Source organism: Phoxinus phoxinus (assembly GCF_949152265.1).
Source record: "Phoxinus phoxinus genome assembly, chromosome: 23".
Classification (NCBI taxonomy): Eukaryota; Metazoa; Chordata; class Actinopteri; order Cypriniformes; family Leuciscidae; genus Phoxinus; species Phoxinus phoxinus.
In genome coordinates, this window is record NC_136898.1 from 20,245,794 (window position 1) to 20,259,109 (window position 13,316).

General features: G+C 39.3%; 1 protein-coding gene across 4 annotated transcripts in view; it reads left to right on the forward strand.

Moving 5' to 3' along the window:
* The window catches only part of rabgap1 (RAB GTPase activating protein 1), an 89,803-nt gene that overhangs the window by 9,023 nt on the left and 67,464 nt on the right, over positions 1 to 13,316 (forward strand). Inside the window, exons 2-4 of one of the 4 annotated variants that reach the window (XM_079599336.1) lie at positions 8,843 to 9,048; positions 11,097 to 11,228; positions 13,007 to 13,235. In XM_079599336.1, the coding sequence (XP_079455462.1) occupies positions 8,899 to 9,048; positions 11,097 to 11,228; positions 13,007 to 13,235 (511 nt within the window). In that variant the 5' untranslated portion in view covers positions 8,843 to 8,898. Of the gene's footprint in view, positions 1 to 8,842; positions 9,049 to 10,596; positions 10,621 to 11,096; positions 11,229 to 13,006; positions 13,236 to 13,316 lie in introns of those variants that run through there. The other 3 variants (XM_079599338.1, XM_079599337.1, XM_079599339.1) reach the window with 3 other exon arrangements.

Genomic DNA, 13,316 nt, shown 5'->3' on the forward strand with positions numbered 1-13,316 from the left:
CACCATGTCTCCTCCTGTCTATCTCTCCCTGCCCCTCTCTGTCTTACTCTCAGACTTTGCGTGTCTCTTTCTCTCATTGCCTCAATCCACTTGTCTCTTTCTGCCTCAGTGTGACAATCATTCTCTTTCAGCCACAAGCCGGGCTCAGACTACAGGACAGGAGTTTTTCAATCTTAACCAATTGTGATATCTGGTTGCATCACACACATAAGAGAATCTTTACAGATTTTCTTCTTTAAAATCTCAAACCCGCACACACTACAAGATCTGAAAATCGTGGCACATCACACACTCCAAGATATTCATAAGATTATCAAGCCATATTTAGCACCTCGCGGGAAATCGGATGTAAACATAATGGATACTGTGTCGCGGCAACTTCCTAGACATTATATGAGGAGGCAGTCGTGTTGTTGCCACATTTCGACCAGCCGTTCCTGCATCCCTGTTGTCCACTGGACCCGTACAGCTGCTTGTTGTTTCGCGGTTGCCATTTCAAAAGTTCCTTCACTTACGCCTCCTTGTAGACGTGTCTCTCATTGGCTATTGCCCTGGATGCAATTTTTTTTCTCTCCGAATGTCGGGAGGGGTAAATCGGGCATAAATCGGCCTGAAACTCCTGTAGTCAGAGCCTGGATTTCAGTCTCTCCCTGCTTAATTTCACTTCTCTCTCCCTCCCTCAGTCAGCCCGTCTGTCTCTCTCTGCCTTATTTAGCTGCTCTCTCTGCCTCAGTCTGTCCAGCTCTCTCTCTCTGTGCATCAATTTGCCTTTGTTTATCTCTCCTCCTCTTTTCTTTTTCCTCTTTGTTTTGCCCCAAGCGTCTAAAACACCATATTGCGTTTCACTCCTCATTTGGCTGTTGCGTCCTGAGGCAGAGAGCGAGAGAGAAGGGAAGACAGACAAGGCATCCATTATAACAGCGCGAGAACAGAGCATCAGTGTGAAGGAGCTTCCTGTGTGTCTGCTCCACACGAATCCATTCAGATATCAGCGGACATGCCCATGAAGTCAGTCGTCTGGCTGTTAGTCTGTGTGTGTAAGGAGCCACTCTTCTATCTTAACCAGTAGCACAAATCCACACGACTCTTTCTAGGAGATCTTTGAGGCTTGTGTACTGCTGGTTTCTGGTCATTGCTCCCCAGGGTGTAGCACTGAGCCTGGTCTCCATTAGGACAGAGCACAATGTGCCCAGTCAGGAAGACCAAAGCTTCACAAAGAAACAACCTGCCATTCAATGTCCTCTCTTACAGTATCCCTGCAGGCTGAACCCACTGACCTTTGAATCAACTCGCGTCGCTCCTGCTACATTTTGTGTAAAGGGATAGCTCACCTACAAATACTGTCATTAAGGGTGCTTTCACATCTGTAGTTCGGTTCATTTGGGAACTACAAGGGCGAAAAATTATACTTTGTAGCAATTTTCAGGTGTTTTGGCTCCTTTTCACACCACACTGATTTCTCTTGTCCAAATCAGTTGATGAAACTAACCAAAATGCAGTCACGTGACAACATCCACATCACTCGTTCGTTGGCCAGATGTGTCTTGAACGCATTTCCATAACTGCACTTCGATGGTTCAGAATTAACGTGCGTGAAAATTCCAACAGAATCTATGAAAAAATGAGCTGTTTCCTGAACAAAGCAAAGATCTTCTTCGCAAAGATCGCTATTCTTGTGAGTTTTTGAAAGTTGGGACCTAATATGGTCAATAGATATGAGCTCCGCACCTCCTCACAACTCCAAGTTTGTCCCCGAGCTGCCATGTTATAAGTGAAAACTGTCAACAAACATTAGTCCTCATCCCATAATGCACAGAGCAGCTGACTACGGCAGCTGGTTTAGCCCAAAAATGCGCAGTTCTGTGGCAGTTGGGTCTGTTTGAGGTCGGATCACGTTCTCACCACAAACGAACCGCTCCAGAGTTCGTTTGAAAGCGTACCGAGACCACCTCGCTTGTTAGGTCCGCTTTTGGTGCGCACCCGAGTGTGATTGCTGGATTTACACCTGCCCAAACGAACCGCACCACGGGGGACAACGAACTCTAGTGCGATTCAACCGAACTAAACGAGGCAGGTGTGAAAGCACCCTTACTCACCATTATAATTTACTCAACACAAAAGGAGTTATTCAACTCAATGTCCAAGCTGCTCTTTTTCATACATAATATTAATAATAATAATAAAATAATATACAATAATAATTGCAGACAAAATAACTTTGCAATGTCCAGAAATCATTTCCAATAGTACATTGTTTAATTTTAATTTTAGTCATGTTTAATTAAAATTTTAGTCATGTTTAACATGTAAGTTTCATCCTTACATCTACTATTATACAATATTATTAGTCCTGACTCCTGAGATTCTTCACATCAGTGAATAAATTCTATAGATTCGCATTGAATGCCCGTGTGCCTTAATGGTCTGGCGGTAGAACTTTTGTTAAGCATGTCAGAGAGGTTCTGGGTTCTGATTTCTGGCCTCACCACTGGACTGAAATGTTGTCTAGATGGTCACTTCGTTTTGTGGCAGAGCTAAGGGTATTGAGATATTGTGATAATGTTGAGTTTAAGGGTGAAATGGATCGTAGTTGAACTGAGATCTTTACAGACCAAGCCACACGGTTCGGCACGCATTTGATTTGCAGATTAATTTGTTTAACCATCATAGATTTAAAGTTTATCATTCATTTGCACATGTTTTGTCTTGGCAGTTTACACATTCGAGTGATTTTAAACCATTCCACAAACAGAGAACCGCGTTTCAGATAGTGTGCTAACAACACATTGATTCCTCTTTCGCTTTAGAAGCGTGTCTTTGCGCTTTTTGTTGTCAAAATATCCGTCTCTGCAAGTATTCTCGTAAACACAGTCGGTCATGTCTTAAGTGACCGTAAACAATTGAGAAAGAAATCAGATATTCATTATATTGGATCAGTGCATTCTGTCTTAAAGTGACAGAAGCCTATAAATACCTGCTGTCTATTTCATAAATGTTATTCAAACAACAAAGCAACTTTAGCAAAGATTGATCTAGGCTATATTTAATTTACAGTGTTATTTTACATTTAATTATTACATTTCTGTACCTGAATACTACTGGTAGCCCTTTTAGATTGTATTCTTGTAATTAGTGTAAATTTGTTCTTATTTTATTACTGACTGTTCACTTGTCTTTAATAATATTTAAACTTTATTAGTTACGCTAGTTTTTTTTTCTTTCTTTTTTTGCCGTGGTACTTTAAGTACTTAAAGTTTGCTTTAAATAATAAATGGAGAGCAAAATTACATTTGGCCTATTTTTTCTTTCTTTCTTTCTTTGCTAATACAAAAAATTAGTCGATCCGTGACTCAATATGAGTCCGAACCGTAACATAACCCGAACAGTGAGATCTGGGATCTGTTGCACCAGTAGTTGTGTTGCACTCTGTGATTCCCGCTGGTACTGAACAGGTTTTCAGTTTCATTTCAGTTTGCATAAGTTGGTATTGACGAGTGATCAACAGAGCCAATTATACAACAGCAAAAACAAATATTTGTGTCATGCAAATGCATGTTGAGTCAGTCAAACTGTCAAGTCAAAGCTGAGCACAAGTTGTTTCAGTTTGTTTAACTCACCCGGACTATTTGCCTCGCATTCTGGTGGCGAAAGCTTATAGTGGCTTATTACTTTTGAAGTAAGATTTAGGTTCTTACTTAGGTTCAGTAAAATGGGTGGATCTCTTTAGTTTCCTACTGAGTATAACTGTCAAAACCAGTGTGCCCAAAAATGTCCCTGGCTTCAAAGAACGGATTTTTATTTTTCCACATTCATCACAAACAATGGATTACATAATTAGCAATATCAGCCTATATATATATATATATATAAGAAGAAAAAGAAAAAAGCTTTGGTGTCAACTACGTTAAATTCCAGTAAATAAATATTCTAACTTTTACAAAACACAAAACTATTTTTAGGTGACACTTTACATTAAAGGATATTTTTCTCAACATTAGTTTATGCAAAACCTCACATAAAATAGTAATATAGGTTTTTCTATTTTTTGGACATATTTGTTAACATTTCAAGTTCAATAGTTTAACATTAACATTAAAGGGATAGTTCACCCAAAAACAAAGTTATTAAAAGTCTAGTGGTTAAAGAAGGCAGGTAACAAAAAAGTTAGGGAGAGAACACCGAAACACTCCCATTTCCAGGTCCCAGTTCAACAAACAAGTCCACAAGAGCTTACCGGGAAAAAAAATTATTCTTTCTATTTTAGTTTACATAAATTAAATGTTTTATGTTTGTTTTTCAAAATCATAAGTGGGGATAACATAATGCTTCGGGAAGGGAACAAGGCCAAAATAACAAACAAAAGACCAATCTTCCAAGAAGGGGGTTAGAAATAACTTGCCTTGAAAAGATAAGAAAACCAAAATAAATACAATATCCTTCCCTTACTCCCTTTACTGTCTAATAAACCGGGGAAAACGGGTATATTCACAAACAAGATTGGCATCCAACAAACAATTAGAGTGATTAACAACTCTCTCTGGGGATCTGGAGACAGGTGATCTCTGTGTGGAGGAAATATCCTCAGTCTCCCTCCAAGTGAAGGTCTCTCTATGGTGTGTTCATACTTGTCATGTTTGGTTTGATTAAAACGAACCCTGGAGCAATAGTTCTGTTAGTAAACGCTACCATCTCGAACCCTGGTGAACACCAAACAAGAGGACTGAAGTCTCAGTCCGCTTCCAAACAAACTCTGATGCGGTTCGAATGGAATATGAACGCAACACCGACCAAAGACATGGAAATGAACCGGACATGATGTCACAAGATGAGACCTTTAAACGACAAAATGTTAAAGCATACCTGTTTTTTCTCTTCATAGTCGTGATGTTGCCCATCACAGTTCAGTTCAGGCATCAGAACCGCGTCTCCTCACAGCAGATCTTCATTTGTGTGACGGAGGATTCCTGACGCTGTTTTGACTCTTTACACATTTTTAAGCTCTTCACGAGTTCTCAGCTGCTCAAAATACCATCATATGTAGCTACACACATCGCACGTACAGCAAGAGCATTTATCCCAGAACACAGCATTGTTTTGGATGTTCCGTAAGTTTCAAAATATATGACCAAATGAACCAAGCGAACTGAACTACAAGTGTGAACACCCCTATACCCCTAAACTCCAGCACTCCTCAACAGAACCAATCAGACAGAGCAGTCTCCACGGATGAGCAGGGAATTGCCCCTTTGCAGGGAGCTTGATTGACAGGTGATCTGGCCAATCATACTACGCCATCCGCCATTTTGTCCGACAAAGCAGTCAGGAGAGTTCGTAGACGTTGGAGGATTTGAACTTGAGAAGCGGAGTGTACTGACGCCTTTCCGCGGTTAAAACAACATTCCTTCTTATGTTCATTCATGTTTATTTGATGCTATAAAGGAAGAGATGATCGGTTCACGAGCAGCTTTAACTGAGGCTCTACAGCGATTTTTTTTCCAGGCACATTAAAGAGCCACAAAACGGTATTTGTTTAAATTTCTTTAAAAAAAATGACAAAATTTGATAGGTGACACTATATTTAATGTTTAATATCAAAAGTAACCGAAAAGTAACCCGGTCTGTCCTGTCTGTCAGCGTGTTGTCAGTCTCCTCTCTACTCCGCGATGTATTTTTCACTGCGTGAGAACATGGTGTAGCGTGAGAGCGGTGTAGGTTGTCGGACATAGCGACAGTAACTAAGGGGGGCGGGTCTTTGCGAACGGTCAATTGACAACAGGTGGTGCAAACCTGTTGAGTGATAGGAGTGGCAACAAGAAATAGAGCACACAAGGAAAAAGAAATTCATGAGAGAGAGAACAAATACAGACACCAACAGATCTCACACAACCAAAAGCAAATAAACAATATGACTCAAAGTTGTTCCAAACCTGTATGAATTTCTTTCTTATGCTGAACACAAATGAATATGGGTAACCTAAAAGGCCCAGGGCCTATAGTATTTTCTTCCATAATGTGGCCCATCAACGGTTTTGTTACCCATATTCTTCAAAATATCTTTCGTGTTCAGGATATCATTTTTGTTAATAATTAGTTCTGAATATACACTGCAGTTCAAAAGTTTTGGGGTAGTCCGATTTTGTTTTTGAAAGGAATTAATGTTTTCAACAAGGATGCATTTATTGATCAAATGTGACAGTAAATATTTTTTATAATGTAACAAAAGATTTCTGTTTAAAAAATATATATTTTGATGAACATAAGAGACTTCTCAAATACATTCAACAACCTTAACTTTTGAACGGTAGTGTAACTCTGAACAGTAAGAAGTATACACCCAAAGCCTTTCATGAACATAAATGGCATTGTTTTAAACGTGGCTTTACTTTATGGAGCAATATGAGCATTGTTTTTTTGAGAAGCATTGGTCTCCTGAAATATTTCTAGCTGTAGCCTCAATTCTCTGAGACGGACCCATTGAATGTCTTCAGGAGAACTGACTGTTATCTGCAGATCTTGAAACACTTTTCGCAGGCCTGGCTGTAACTCACTGTTGTGACTCGAATTTGTTTCAACGACCCCTTTGTGCAGGACTTCTGGGATTGTACCACATTGTATGCGTGTCTGTGTAAATCACACAGAGGTTCTGCTCATTCTTCGACACTTCCTCCAAATGGCGCAGTGGCTTTTGTCCGTGTTTTCATGTCTGGACCTGTACGGTCCCATTATTTCCCTTCCATATCCAAATATAGTTCAGCGCTGCCGCTGACCCTCTGCCAAACCCTCTCAGCTTGTCCAGATATACACACAGGTACAGCTCTCATAAACACAAGTGTTTTTTCATCAGCCTTCTCTTGTTTTGCAGTTGAACTGTAAAGTTTGCTGCTATTTCTTTGGAATATTAAACGTTTGCATAACCGTCAAGATCGTCAATCTTAGATCTTGTGTTTGTTTTGATCTAAAGTGTTGTACCCGGTCACATGCGTGGTAATGTAAACAGCACTTGGCGCTGAGCAGCGTCACAGTTTACAATCCACAGCAGCACCAACTTTGTTTGTCATTTGACTGTTGCCGTGGAGATAAACATGGATTTTTAAATTTTGTGTACAATTGACCCTTCGCAGGGAGCTTGATTGACAGGTGATCTGACCAATCATACTTCGCCATCTGCCATTTTGTCCGACAAAGCAGTCAGGAGAGTTAGTAAATTAACATGGGAGGATTTGAACTTGAAAAGCGGAGTGTACTGACGCCTTTCCACGGTTAAAACAACATTCCTTCTTATGTTCATTCATGTTTATTTGATGCTATTAATGTTTATTTTATGCTATAAATGAACTAGAAGGAAGAGATGATCGGTTCACGAGCAGCTTTAACTGATGCTCTACAGCGATCTTACACGACAGATTAAAGAGCCACAAAGCGGTATTTATTGTTTAAATTTCTTTTAAAAAATGACCAAATTTGAAAGGTGAGACTTTGTTTAATGTTTAATATCAAAAGTAACCGAAAAGTAATCTGGTCTGTCGGCGTGTTGTCAGTCTCCTCTGCTCCACGATGTATTTTTCACTGCGTGAGAACATGGTGTGGCGTGAGAGCGGCGTAGCTTGTCGGACATAGCGACAGTAACTAAGGGGTTTGCGAACGGGACCGTTTCCGTTTCCAAGAACTTCGCCATGAGTATATCACAGCCTTTAAGCCGCCCGACAGTGACGTCATGTAAGCACAGCATTCAACAACATCAACAACTCCGTAGACTAGAGTAAAGTTTGAGTATAGGAGCCAATTTAGTCCCTCTAAAAGGCGTTTCTAACTGAAATCGTTCCCAGTTCCCGTGGTGCAAACACGACAAAAACTGGGTACTTCCGCCAATAGTTAGGCCACTAGGTAGGGATGCAATGATCGTGATTTCCATTTGAAATTAGAGGCAGGCACTGAATTTAATCATGATCCAAGCAAAGATGCTACACACACGACGCATGAGCAGTTGTTTTGGTCTGACTTTAGATTTTTTAAATTATGCTACATAAGACACACCTGCACAAAACACAAACAGCAGGCGGAGTGAACTAACATGTAAAATATACATTTAAGATGACAGCTAGGCTAGTTCTCAATATTAATAAATACTGTAGTATACACATAATAATTAATTAACATGACTATACAAGACAGAAAATCTACTTGCTTATACTTATAGCATAGCATTTGTTACAAAAATTGTATTACAGTGTTTCATATGTAATATGAGTGTAATAAAGTATAATAAAGTAAAATGTAGCCTACTCTTACAGTAATTAATGTATATAATGATGACCATATCAATGAGAATAATACATTTATTGTAATAATAATGTGGGAAATAATTGTCATGAAAATAATGCAACAAAAACACTGGGTATTTTTTATTGTTATTTTTATTTTACTAAGTCTGACTTATACACACGTATAGCGCTGCAGTTTCTAATAAAATGAACAGGTGTTTTTTATTTTCTTGCCGGTTGGTTTGGTGACTGTTCGTTTTGGACCCTTGCTCTATCCCCATAATATGAGTACCTATTTACATTTACCAAACTTTATCTGCCATTTCTTTATCATTTTACAATATTTTCCCCGCACACATCTCTGCCTTTAGCCAGCCTTATTGTAAAGGTTTTGAGTTTAATTTGCTTTGCAGACACCATGAGTCCATAAATAGCTTTGCATGGGAATGCTGCCATTTGTAGAACAGTTTGAGATGATTGAAACTTGAACCGTGAAGAGCCACAAACTTTATTTGTAGTTCAAGCTCCTCTCATGTTTTTTTTTCCTTTCCTCATTGCTTTTTCATCTCTTTGTTTTCCAGGTAATTTTGCTCATTAAACCGCCATTCATGACCGCGTCTGGCTTGATTTAGCAGTCATGGATGACAAGGCCTCGGTGGGGAAAATTAGCGTGTCCTCCGACTCTGTGTCCACCCTCAACAGTGAGGACTTTGTCCTGGTGTCCCGGCTGGGGGATGACACCCCCTCCACTAATAATGGTAGCGATGATGAAAAGACAGGACTGAAGGTAAGAGTAGACAGAACATGGAGAGGGAGATCTTCTGCTTTGGGAACTGTTGATGTGTGATTCTTCAATTAAGGGTTGCTTGGTGGGATGGAAATGACATCAGTGTTGGGGATATTTCACAAAATCAGTAAGTTAATAATTTTTTTTTAAGTTCTTTGGAAAATTGTAACATGATTTGACAACATTTTATCACATTTATCAATCAACTTTATCAAAAAATAAATAAATGTCTGATTGTGGACGAGCCTAAAGTAGAGAAATGATAGAAAACTGTAACGCTTCGACACTCTTAACCTCTGGTGGTCTTCGCTTGTCAGTCAAGATGTATTGTATTTCAATGCAATGAATGTACTATATTTTAATTCGTTAATGTTTTTTATTGAATATTTTGTATTTTTAGGGTATTTTATGTTACTAAATTATACTTATGCTGTAGTTATAATCCATTTATTCACTTTTTGAGCATAGACCTGAAAATGATATTTCCAATAGAGCACAGACTTAAGTTTGATCTTTTTTCAAAGACGACACTTGGCAGATTATTGCTGAAATGAAAAAAAGTTTTAAAAAGTGAACTCAAAAATGTTACAGAATTTTACTGTTGTGAAAAATGCACAAAAATGCTATTTTAAAAATTTATATGAAATATATATTTTACTCAAAACTGCAATAAAATCAAAGCCATAATTCAAAACGATCTGCATTCTAAATTTCAACAAATTAGCTTTGTCAGATTTTGTTTGGCCGCAGTACCAAAAGCTTCCACCAGACAAAATTCATCTCCCATTCATTTCCATTGCGGTCATTTGACATTTATTGTCTGTGTGACTATTTTTTTCGAGCCCATTTAACCTTTATGAATCATGTCTATGATTTTCTTTGTGTTCGCACAACAAGTGCCAAAACTTTTACCAAGTTTCGCAACATTCCGATGAAGTAAAAAATTCTAAAAAAACAAAACATAAATTTTTTTTGACCGAAGCTATTATTATTATTATTATTATTATTATTATATTATTACTACTATTATTATTAACTATCCTTAGAACTAGTATGATTTTTAAAAAAATCATCTTAGGGTACAGAAAAGTTCCCCTGATTGAAGAATCACCTCATTAAGGTATAAGCGAGTAAAGTTCAAAGGTGCTGATGAGATTTTAAATGTTCACATCTATTCTGACAGTCACTGTCAAGAGGACAGGCAGACGACACACGTTTTCTTGTCACCCTCATTCCATGTTTTGCTTTTCTGCTTAGCCTGTGCCCTGACTCCATTTCACACACCACACCACATGAATGCTGCCGAGATGTATGTCCAGTTCTCCAGTATCTCTTGATTTTTTTCCCGAACTCCTAATCCACTGATCTGATGTGACGGCACTACGGTGTGTTCTTTGGCCACCTCTCACTTTCTACAGCCATATGTACAAATGTGCAATTCCTTAACTCCACAGTGTCATGGTGGCCCACAGTAGGATGCTGCATCCACACAGGTCCCATTCATTCACGGACCAGAATTCAACTACGGCGCTCCAGTCTTCCCTCTTTTCAGATCTTGCGGTCATGATGCTTGTATGTTCATTGCACCGTCACTCTTTTGCTTTCTGCTTTAATGGATTTGTTTATTTCAAGTCTGTTCAATCATATTTGCATTTGATCATGGCTATGGACCAGCCAACTTTTAAAATGTTGTTCTTTTTCCTATTGTGCTTGTCTCCATTTGTCACATTCAGTGTTTACGGAATGGTTCACCCAAAATTAGCACTTCAACATTTACAACCTGTTTACAGTATTTTTTCACTATTAAAAAAAAACCCTACCAAGAAATAGTTACTTAAAATGCATGGAAAAGAGCAGTGTGAGTATTCTTCAAAATCATTTTGTGTGTGTGTGTGTTCCTTGGTAGAAAGAAAAGTCAAACATGAGGGCGGGTAAACACTTGCTATTGCCACAAGAGGGCATCATCACTTTTTATGTAGCAATGTTCCTATTCCACTGTGGCAGGTAAAAGCGAAGACGTTTCTTCTGGTTGTCATTTTCTTTTATAGTCTGTCGGTCATGATGTGGAGATCGCTCTCTCTCAGTTAACCCATTCATCACCATTCTCTCACCCCTGTGGGCATCTCTTAAACACTCTGTTTGTTACACAGGTGATTTCTGAGGAAGGGGTCAGCTTTAAGGTCAGTCTTTATCTACTCCTCTATCTCTTTCTCTGTGGTGATACTGTGTCTTTGTGCCCTGTTTCTGATTGGCTGATCAGTTTGATTGGCGGCTTCACTGGCCTGTACAGCAGCTGCGTGTGGGATATAAGCGGGACTATGGTAATGTGATTGTGCAGTGCTCCGTAGAATGTGTTTATAGGCTGTTGTTTTGTGTCTGGTGCTTTCACTGTTTACCTCATTCCTGGCCATTTAGTCCCAACAGTGTACAGCAGTCCATGCTAGATACCCCCTGGCTTGTATGCTAAATCTCTTTTGTCACACTTTTAAAGAAAACTGAACGCATTTGACAGAAATTCATTTTTAATTTTTTTCGTGGAGGTTCACTTGCCAAATCGTCTGCTCCCGCTGAACTTCCTGGCATTGGCATATGCAATTCTTGCTTGTTCAGAGATCTTTCCTTTCAGTCGCCCGTCATCTTGCCTGTAATGAACACCAATCGCAACCTCTGTCTCTTCAGCTAATCACAATAACATGAATCTGAAGAAATCTGCTGATTTACAAACTTCCTGAAGTGAAACCAAATAAAAAAACAAAAACTTACACTGATCATATTGATTTTAAATCCACTGTGAAATAAAAAGAGCTTTCATTTGTGTGTTATTTATAGGGCTGTCAATCAATTACATATGGTAATTAATTAATTGCAATTAATCATTGATCAGCACGTAAAGGCCCCAATATACTTCATGCGAAATTGAGGAATGAACTGGTGTGACAAACGTTTGTTTTCAGGAGTTAGAAACCGCTTGTGTAAATGAACTTTCTAGAAAAGTTGATGTGATAGGAGGGTGTGGCTCTGAGGCTCCGCCTCCATTGATGTGGAAATCTTCTCCGGTTCGTTTCTTCTGTTCAGTCCGTCGAGGTCAGATGAACTCGAGCATATTTACATATTCATCTAAACGTGGCCCGTGTCAGGATGCTCCTTGACAGTATAGTGCTTTAAAACTTTTGACCCCTAAGTGAACAACTTCACCGTGTGTGTGTATATCGGGGCCTTAAATGTGCACATTTAGACTCACAACTTTAGTCCTTGATACCGGTTTTCAAACTAAGTAATTCACCTTTAAAAATGTATCTTAGAAACTTAGAAAATTAATTGCATTAAAATAATGTTAAATTGGCAGACCTAATGTTTAGCTAATAGGCTTTCCTGAACACGAGTGTCTACACTGAACACGATAGAAAGCATTATAGTCAGTGATTCTGTCTACACTGCCACAGAGCGGTGTGACGCGAAGTCATGGACGGGAAATTGGCGCCCGGCTCTCTTTCTTACGTACTCCGTTTGCTTGCGTTACAACAGGACAAATGGTTTTGGAAGGTTTGCTTTGTCACTTCCTGACGCTGTGGTGTTACTGGTGTTAGTCGCGGTAGAGGCCAAATTTTATTTTTCACAAATGAAAACAAGGCTGTGAGGGATAGACGTACAGTCTGTTCAGTGGGTTACTTAAATGTGTTGTCCATTGCAGATGACACAATGAAAATATTTTTTATTTTTTATTTTTTTTACTCCTAATGACCAATACTTTTTTTTTTTTTTTTTTTTTTTTAAATGGCTACAACCTTCTGACAGCGCAACATGTTTGGCCCTCACAGCCTTCACAACAAAATTTTGAATATGCCAATTTCCACTGATTAATCTTTATGGCCTGGTACTGTCCAGTCTGTTCATCCTATTGAGCCTATATGTGTCTCTGATGTCGTGTACTGATGAGTGTGTGTGTGTGTGTGTTCAGATCGTGGGGAACGGCAGTGAGCAGGAGTTACAGCAGGAGCTGGAAGATGTGCTGATGGACCCTTCGGTAACTGAACTGGTGGGCGGACCGGACCAACTGATAGCGGGTGACCACGGCTATCCCACTACAGCTGCGCCATCACGGTCCGGCCCAATGCCCCCTAAACTTCAGATAGTGCTGCCCGTTCAGGGAGCTCAGGAGAGCGAACTCAACGAGAGATCTTACAGGGGTAAAAAATGCTAAAATCTCCCTGCTACTGTACAGAGCATCTGCAAACTAGAGCGAAATGAATACCTGAACATGACATGGT